Genomic DNA, 9,028 nt, shown 5'->3' with positions numbered 1-9,028 from the left:
ATAGGACCACTTTTAGCCGTTCACTCCACAGAGCTGGGCTTATGGAAGAGTGGCCAGAAGAAAGCCATTGCTTGAAGAAAAAAAAATAAGCAAACATGTTTGGTGTTCGCCAAAAGGCATGTGGGAGACTCCACAAACATAAATTGAGCTTTTTGGCCATCAAGGAAAACACTATGTCTGGCGCAAACCCAACACCTCTCATCACCTCGAGAACTCCAGCATGGTGGTAGCAGCCTCATGCTGTGGGGATGTTTTTCATCAGCAGGGATTGGGAAACTGGTCAGAATTGAAGGAATGACGGATGGCACTAAATACAGGGAAATTCTTGAGGGAAACCTGTTTCTGTTTTCTGCGACTGGGACGGAGGTACACCTTCCAGCAGGACAATGACCCTAAGCATACTGCTAAAGCAACACTCAAGTGGTTTAAGGGGGAACATTTAAATGTCTTAGAATGGCCTAGTCAAAGCCCAGACCTCAATCTAATTTAGAATCTGTGGTATGACTTAAAGATTGCTGTACACCAGCGGAAACTATCCAACTTGAAGGAGCTGTAGCAGTTTTGCCTTGAAGAATGGGGGAAAATCCCAGTGGCTATATGTGCCAAGCTTATAGAGACATACCCCAAGAGACTTGCAGCTGTAATTGCTGCAAAAGGTCGCTCTACAAAGTATCGACTTTGGGAGGGTGACTAGTTATGCACGCTCAAGTTCTGTTTTTTTGTCTTACTTCTAGTTTGTTTCACAATAACAAATATTTTGCATCTTCAAAGTGGTAGGCATGTTGTGTAAATCAAATGATACAAACCCCCCAAAAATCTATTTTAATTCCAGATTGTAAGGCAAAAAAACAGGAAAAATGCCAAGGGGGATGAATACTTTCGCAAGCCACTGTAGATTTCTTTCCACTGAAACCTCGATGGGGGAATTTATGCCTGCTATGTTAGGTTAGAGGAAGAGTAAATCTAGTCTTTGTCTGGATAGGCCAAAGAATGTGACATCACACTCTATGCAAATGTTGCAGTGGGTTTTGTGCTGTAGGTCTAAAGCCAGAGCTATTGTCAGAAATCTGTGGAGAATTGTGTGACATCAGTCTGTAAGTCGGCCTGGACTGTCCTTGAGCGGGAGTCTCCAGGACCCTGCTCCATGCCTAGTCATACAGGCTTCCTCACCAACACTCTCGGAGGACACACAGTGGTGGGCTCTCGCGTGGAGTTGTGGGCTCTGGAGAAGCTGCTCTGGTCCATGTTGGGGCGGAAAGGCAGGCAGAAATCCCTAAAGCACCTCTTGAAGTTTGTGTCCAGGAAGGCATAGAGCAGGGGGTTGAGGCTGCTGTTCATGTAGCCCAGCGCGATGCACAGGTGCCAGCTGACGATCACATAGGGGTTCGTGCTGTTGATCTGCACCATGGTCCTGAGGATGATAAAGATGTGGATGGGCGTCCAGCAAATTATGAAGACCGCCACCACCACCAGGACCATGTGGGTAATGCGCCGCATATTCCGATCTTTCTCCTTTGAACCGGAGAGCAGCCGGACATTCTTCAGGTGGAGAATCATCAGGCCGTAGCAGATGGTGATGACCAGGGTTGGCACCACGAAGGCAAATATGAACACGCAAATCTTAGTCACCGTGTCCCAGTACCAGTCTGGCTGAGGAAACTGTAGCATGCAGCCTGTATTGCCTGAGGGATAAACAATCAAATGGTTAGCATATGGATATGTGGATGTTGGTGTCTGGAGCACATACGGTACAGCTCATATGGACTGCTCACCTTTGTCTGTCACCTTGGTAACCGCCATGACCATGATGGGCACTCCGATGGCAGAGGAGAGGATCCAGATGCACACGTTGATCATCTTGGCCTTGGCAGGTGTTCTAAAGTCCAGGGCCCTGACCGGGTGGCACACAGCGATGTAGCGGTCCACACTCATCATGGTCAGGGTGAAGATACTGGTGAACATGTTGTAGTAGTCAATGGCGAGGATCACTTTACACAGGAACTCGCCGAAGGGCCAGGTGTTCATCAGGTACTTGGCACTCTGGAAGGGCAGAGTGCTGGTAGCCAAAGCATCAGCCAGGGCCAAGTTGAAGATGTAGATGTTAGTGGCTGTCTTCATTTTGGTGTATCTGGACAGAGAGAGGTCAATGCTGTTTATTAGCTTGTCAAATACTACAGATCTCAGAAGGCAAGGTATCTGTATTGCATGGAGGTGTAATTAAAATCAAATTTTATTTGTCACATGTGCCGAATGCAACAAGTGTAGACTTTACAGTGAAATGCTTACTTGCAAGCCCTTAACCAACAGTGCAGTTCAAGAAGAGTTAAGAAAATATTTACCAAGTAGACTAAAATAAAAAGTAATAATAAAAGTAACACAATAAGAATAACAATAACGAGGCAATATACAGGGGGCACCGGTACCGAGTCAGTGTGCGAGGGTACAGTTTAGTTGAGGTAATTTGTACATGTCGGTGGGGGTGAAGTGACTATGCATTGATAATAAACAGCGAGTAGCAGCAGTGTACAAAAGGGATGGGGGGCTCAATGTAAATTGTCTAAGGAAGTGATGTCTGCTAAATAATCAAGTTAGGTTTCTCCTGAAATAAATAATTCTAAATATCAAACTGACTATTTACAAATGAGTGAGAATGTCTCACCCCATGTTCAAGAATTGCCTTTTTCTCACTCACTCCAGGTTAAATGAAAATGAAATCTCCAAAATATCATTACTTTTTTTTAAATGCGCCTTAGATATTAATACAGTCCCCCAATCCTCTAAATGTAATTATTTGCGGAGAGTCATGTCATCGGAAAAAATATTTGTAGATATACTGTTAAAAATGGTGTAGGTCTTATTTATGTAAAGAGCATATTGTATTTAGAAGCAAAAGCCTACAACTATTTTAGCACCATTTTGCACTGCTCTGAGACAAGCATACTCCTTCCTCCCCATATGGGAATTTGAGCTATGGTCTCTCATCCGCATGACACAGGGATTCTTTAGCTAAATAGCCCAGTACTGTACTGCCGACTGCCACTTTGTACAGCGACAAATTTTCCATTCCAGCAAGTACCAGTCAAAAGTTTGGACACATCTACTCATTCCAGGATTTTTCTATATTTTTATTATTTTCTACATTGTAGAATAATAGTGAAGACATCGTGCCCCACTTCCTAGCATTCTTCTCGCCAATGTCCAGTCTCTTGACAACAAGGTTGATGAAATCCGAGCAAGGGTAGCATTCCAGAGGGACATCAGAGACTGTAACGTTCTTTGCTTCACGGAAACATGGCTCACTGGAGAGACGCTCTCGGTGGCGGTGCAGCCAGCGGGTTTCTCCACGCATCGCGCCGACAGAAACAAACACCTTTCTGGTAAGAAGAGGGGCGGGGGCATATGCCGTATGCCTTATGGCTAACGAGACGTGGTGTGATCACAGAAGTCACAGATCACAGAAACATACAGGAACTCAAATCCTTCTGTTCACCTGATTTAGAATTCCTCACAATCAAATGCAGACCGCATTATCTACCAAGAGAATTCTCTTCGATTATAATTACAGCCGTATATATTCCCCCCCAAGCAGACACATCGATGGCTCTGAACAAACTTTATTTGACTCTTTGCAAACTGGAATCCATACATCCTGAGGCTGCATTCATTGTAGCTGGGGATTTTAACAAGGCTAATCTGAAAACAAGACTCCCTAAAATGTATCAGCATATCGATTGCGCCACCAGGGCTGGCAAAACCTTGGATCACTGTTATTCTACCTTCCGCGACGCATATAAGGCCTTGCCCCGCCCCCCTTTCGGAAAAGCTGAACAGGACTCCATTTTGCTGATCCCTGCCTACAGAAAGAAAACTGAAACAAGAAGCTCCCACGCTGAGGTCTGTCCAAAGCTGGTCCGACCAAGCTGATTCCACACTCCAAGACTGCTTCCATCACGTGGACTGGGACATGTTTCGTATTGCGTCAGGCAACAACATTGACGAATACGCTGATTCGGTGTGCGAGTTCATTAGAACGTGCGTTGAAGATGTCGTTCCCATAGCAACGATTAAAACATTCCCTAACCAGAAACCGTGGATTGATGGCAGCATTCGCGTGAAACTGAAAGCGCGAACCACTGCTTTTAATCAGGGCAAGGTGACTGGTAATATGACTGAATACAATCAGGGCAGCTATTCCCTCCGTAAGGCTATCAAACAAGCTAATCGTCAGTATAGAGATAAAGTAGAATCTCAATTCAACGGCTCAGACACAAGAGTTATGTGGCAGGGTCTACAGTCAATCACGGACTATAAGAATAAATCCAGCTCAGTCACGGACCAGGATGTCTTGCTCCCAGGCAGACTAAATAACTTTTTTGCCCGCTTTGAGGACAATACAGTGCCACTGACACGGCCTGCAACGGAAACATGCGGTCTCTCCTTCACTGCAGCGGAGGTGAGTAAAACATTTAAATGTGTTAACCCTCGCAAGGCTGCAGGCCCAGACGGCATCTCCAGCCACGCCCTCAGAGCATGCGCAGACCAGCTGGCTGGTGTGTTTACGGACATATTCAATCAATCCCTATACCAGTCTGCTGTTCCCACATGCTTCAAGAGGGCCACCATTGTTCCTGTTCCCAAGAAAGCTAAGGTAACTGAGCTAAACGACTACCGCCCCGTAGCACTCACTTCCGTCATCATGAAGTGCTTTGAGAGACTAGTCAAGGACCATATCACCTCCACCCTACCTGACACCCTAGACCCACTCCAATTTGCTTACCACCCAAATAGGTCCACAGACGACGCAATCTCAACCACACTGCACACTGCCCTAACCCATCTGGACAAGAGGAATACCTATGTGAGAATGCTGTTCATCGACTACAGCTCGGCATTTAACACCATAGTACCCTCCAAGCTCATCATCAAGATCGAGACCCTGGGTCTCGACCCCACCCTGTGCAACTGGGTACTGGACTTCCTGACGGGCCGCCCCCAGGTGGTGAGGGTAGGTAACAACATCTCCACCCCGCTGATCCTCAACACTGGGGCCCCACAACGGTGCGTTCTGAGCCCTCTCCTGTACTCCCTGTTCACCCACGACTGCGTGGCCACGCACGCCTCCAACTCAATCATCAAGTGTGCGGACGACACAACAGTGGTAGGCTTGATTACCAACAACAACGAGACGGCCTACAGGGAGGAGGTGAGGGCGCCCTCAGAGTGTGGTGTCAGGAAAATAACCTCACACTCAACGTCAACAAAACTAAGGAGATGATTGTGGACTTCAGAAAACAGCAGAGGGAACACCCCCCTATCCACATCAACAGGACAGTAGTGGAGAGGGTAGTAAGTTTTAAGTTCCTCGGCGTACACATCACAGACAGACTGAATTGGTCCACCCACACAGACAGCATCGTGAAGAAGGCGCAGCAGCGCCTCTTCAACCTCAGGAGGCTGAAGAAATTCGGCTTGTCACCAAAAGCACTCACTAACTTCTACAGATGCACAATCGAGAGCATCCTGTCGGGCTGTATCACCACCTGGTACGACAACTGCTCCGCCCACAACCGTAAGGCTCTCCAGAGGGTAGTGAGGTCTGCACAACACATCACCGGGGGCAAACTACCTGCCCTCCAGGACAACTACACCACCCGATGTCACAGGAAGGCCATAAAGATCATCAAGGACAACAACCACCCGAGCCACTGCCTGTTCACCCCGCTATCATCCAGAAAGCGAGGTCAGTACAGGTGCATCAAAGCTGGGACCGAGAGACAGAAGCTGTTTTTCAATCTCAAGGCCATCAGACTGTTCAACAGCCAAAACTAACATTGAGTGGCTGCTGCCAACACACTGACTCAACTCCAGCCACTTTAATAATGGGAATTGATGGGAATTGATGTAAAATATATCACTAGCCACTTTAAACAATGCTACTTAATATAATGTTTACATAACCTACATTATTCATCTCATATGTATACGTATATACTGTACTCTATATCATCTACGGCATCTTTATGTAATACATGTATCACTAGCCACTTTAAACTATGCCACTTTGTTAACATACCCTACATTACTCATCTCATATGTATATACTGTACTCGATACCATCTACTGCATCTTGCCTATGCCGTTCTGTACCATCACTTATTCATACATCTTTATGTACATATTCTTTATTCTTTATTTATTTACACTTGTGTGTATAAGGTAGTAGTTTTGGAATTATTAGTTAGATTACTCGTTGGTTATTACTACATTGTCGGAACTAGAGCACAAGTATTTCGCTACACTCGCATTAACATCTGCTAACCATGTGTATGTGACAAATACATTTGATTTGATTTGATTTCGACCATTTGAGCAGACACATGCACATTTGTGGCCTGCTGGAGGTCATTTTGCAGGGCTCTGGCAGTGCTCCTCCTGCTTCTCCTTGCACAAAGGCGGAGGTAGCGGTCCTGCTGCTGTGTTTTTGCCCTCCTACGGCCTCCGCCACGTCTCCTGATGTACTGGCCCGTCTCCTGGTAGCGCCTCCATGCTCTGGACACTACGCTGACAGACACATCAAACCTTCTTGCCACAGCTCCATCCTGGATGAGCTGCACTACCTGAGCCACTTGTGTGGGTTGTAGACTCCGTCTCATGCTACCAAAGCACCGCCAGCATTCAAAAGTGACCAAAACATCAGCCAGGAAGCATAGGAACTGAGAAGTGGTCTGTGGTCACAACCTGCAGAATCACTCCTTTTTTGGGGGTGTCTTGCTAATTGCCTATAATTTCCACCTGTTGTCTATTCCATTTTACGCCACTACATTAGGTAGGGGGCTCGCAACATGGGCTGTGTCTGAAAACGTTACTAGCCGTCAAATCCTTGCTTCCTTGTTCCTTCATCCTTGTTTCCTCTCAACGTGCATTGAAGGACCTCCTCCAGTGAGCTTTGAGAGGAATGGAGGAAGCAAGGATGAAACAGTTTGTAATTATAGTTTTTTTTCTGACTCAGCCCATGTCATCACACTAATTGCCTCCTCTGACCTCACCAGATAAGATGGAGTTGTCTCAGACAACTTTACTCAACAGCCTTGAATTTGGTGATTAGAACTTGGGTGCCGTTTATTCGTTGATCTAAGGCCCTAGTGCAGCCAGAAGCGAAGTCAATACCTCAAATCAGAGCTGAGGTCTATAGAGAGTACAGTTCCAGGTTCATAGGCTAATGTATCATTGCTACCATAAAAATCACAGTTCACATTTTGCAATTTGACATAATATTCTGCAACAATTCACAATATCTTCACAATATCATAAGCGAGCCGAGCATGTAATAAGCATCACATAAAAGCAACATGAGTTTAGTTTGCTACATTATGTATTAAACATGTATGATGAGATTGACAAGACTTAGACATTTTTGCTTGTGAACTTGTTATAAATGTTTATGTAAATTTAATTAATTTAAATCGTTCCTACATGTCTTTGTGTCACTTACAGCCAGGAAGCGCTTTACAATTTACAGTGGTGTAAAGTAACTAAGTAAAACTACTTTAAAGTACTACTTAAGTAGTTATTTGGGGTATCTATGTTTTACTTTTATTCCTATAAAACATTTTTTTTATACTCCCATACAATTTCCCTGACAGCCATAAGTACTTGTTGTATTTCAAATGCACAGGAAGGACAGCAATATGGTCCAATTCACACAACTATTAATAGAATGCATTGTCACCCCAACTGCCTCTGATCTGGTGGACTCACTAAACTCAATCACTGTGTGCTTGTAAATTATGTCTGAGTGTGCCCCTGGCTGTCCATAAATGTAAATAAGTGAATTGTTGCATCTTGTTTGCTTAATATAAGGAATTTGATGTACCACATTTATTTGTACTTGCTACTTATTAACCAGTATGACAATTCAGTACTTTTTCCACCACTGTACTTTAAGTAAATAAAAAAATTATACTTTTAGACTTTTACTCAAGTAGTATTTTACTGGGTACTTTCACTTTCACTTTCAGTCATTTTCAATTAAGGTATCTTTAATTTATTCAAATATGACAATTGAGTACTTTTTCCACTACTGCAATTTAAAACTGCTTGATGCTAGAGCTTGGTGGATGGTAGGGCATGAGTGGGGTGGGTTTTTGTCTCCTTTTCTCACTATGCACCTGTGGCACTACATAGCCTATCCGAAATAATGTGAGTTAGCTGGAGGATGCAAATGCCTCTGATTATATAATAAACTATATCAGTTCACTTGTGGTGATATTCAACATTAAAATTCAGTCACTTCACAGTGGAAAACGGACATACGAGTACTTGTATTAGTTATTTCCATTAGGGTCACCAAAAGAGCTACAGTAGATAGGCTTTCTTACCTCACCACTCCATACATAACGAGGATGTTTCCAAGCAGTCCAACAATGCATATAATAGAGTAGAGAGCAGTTATAGATACTGCGATTATAATACTTGTGGTGTCCTTCGAAGAACCCTTCTCGGTGTCATTGCCTCTTGATGGCAGCCCTGTAGAATCCTCAGGCAATGTGGCAATGAAAGGGATCACAGAATACAGGTCGGCTAAATCAGCCGCAGACACGGTAGGAAACTCCATCATATTCAGGTGCAATATTAGCCTAGTAGATAAAACGTCGTTATAGTCAAGGTCAGTGTTGCCTTTTCCTTTTCTGTAGTGCAGATGCTTGCGGACTCCCCAAATGCAGATTTTGTTGAGCGCACGAGAGCAGACGAGGAACGTGTGAAAGCACTGATCAGACCTCATTCAATTCAGGCTCTGGCGAAGGTATGGAAAGATGTTCTGAAAGACAGGTATCCTATCCTATCCCTGCACGAGGTACGCGCAATGCAACGTGTTGGTGACGGCGGGGGCAAGTGCAATCTACTTCCCTTGGCGAGGACACACTGGTGCGAAGCAAGACAAAGGTCGGTGTGCGTGCTTTGCTCTTAAATTGCTCTCTAATTTTCTAATTGACATTAGCCTAATGCGCAAGTTAATGGGCATCGAGAC

The 9,028-nt window shown here is 44.7% G+C and overlaps 1 protein-coding gene across 2 annotated transcripts; it reads right to left on the bottom strand.

Moving 5' to 3' along the window:
* Window positions 1–1,123: 1,123 nt before the first annotated feature.
* LOC135521212 (delta-type opioid receptor-like) lies at window positions 1,124–8,726 on the bottom strand. 2 transcript variants are annotated; one of them, XM_064947142.1, is made up of 3 exons: window positions 8,394–8,726; window positions 1,773–2,128; window positions 1,124–1,682 (listed from the first exon to the last, which is right to left on the bottom strand). In XM_064947142.1, the coding sequence occupies exons 1-3, from the start codon at window positions 8,615–8,617 to the stop codon at window positions 1,153–1,155; spliced, it is 1,110 nt and encodes a 369-aa protein (XP_064803214.1). In that variant the 5' UTR covers window positions 8,618–8,726; the 3' UTR covers window positions 1,124–1,152. The 2 variants fall into 2 exon arrangements, with proteins under 2 accessions (XP_064803214.1, XP_064803215.1); XM_064947143.1 differs by having other exon boundaries at window positions 8,379–8,410.
* Between the last annotated feature and the right edge of the window lie 302 nt (window positions 8,727–9,028).

This window comes from Oncorhynchus masou, chromosome 29 (genome assembly GCF_036934945.1).
Source record: "Oncorhynchus masou masou isolate Uvic2021 chromosome 29, UVic_Omas_1.1, whole genome shotgun sequence".
In the NCBI taxonomy this organism is placed as follows: Eukaryota; Metazoa; Chordata; class Actinopteri; order Salmoniformes; family Salmonidae; genus Oncorhynchus; species Oncorhynchus masou.
The sequence above is the reverse complement of the archived record's forward strand: the minus strand, read 5'-3'. Positions and strand labels throughout refer to the sequence as shown.

Excerpts from the sequence above, each read along its gene's own strand:
- LOC135521212 (XM_064947142.1), bottom strand. The coding sequence starts at position 8,617 with ATGATGGAGTTTCCTACCGTGTCTGCGGCTGATTTAGCCGACCTGTAT. Across the intron at positions 2,129-8,393 it reads CTTGGAAACATCCTCGTTAT|ATACACCAAAATGAAGACAG; the intron begins GTATGGAGTGGT and ends CTCTCTGTCCAG. Across the intron at positions 1,683-1,772 it reads TACCAAGGTGACAGACAAAG|GCAATACAGGCTGCATGCTA; the intron begins GTGAGCAGTCCA and ends TTTATCCCTCAG.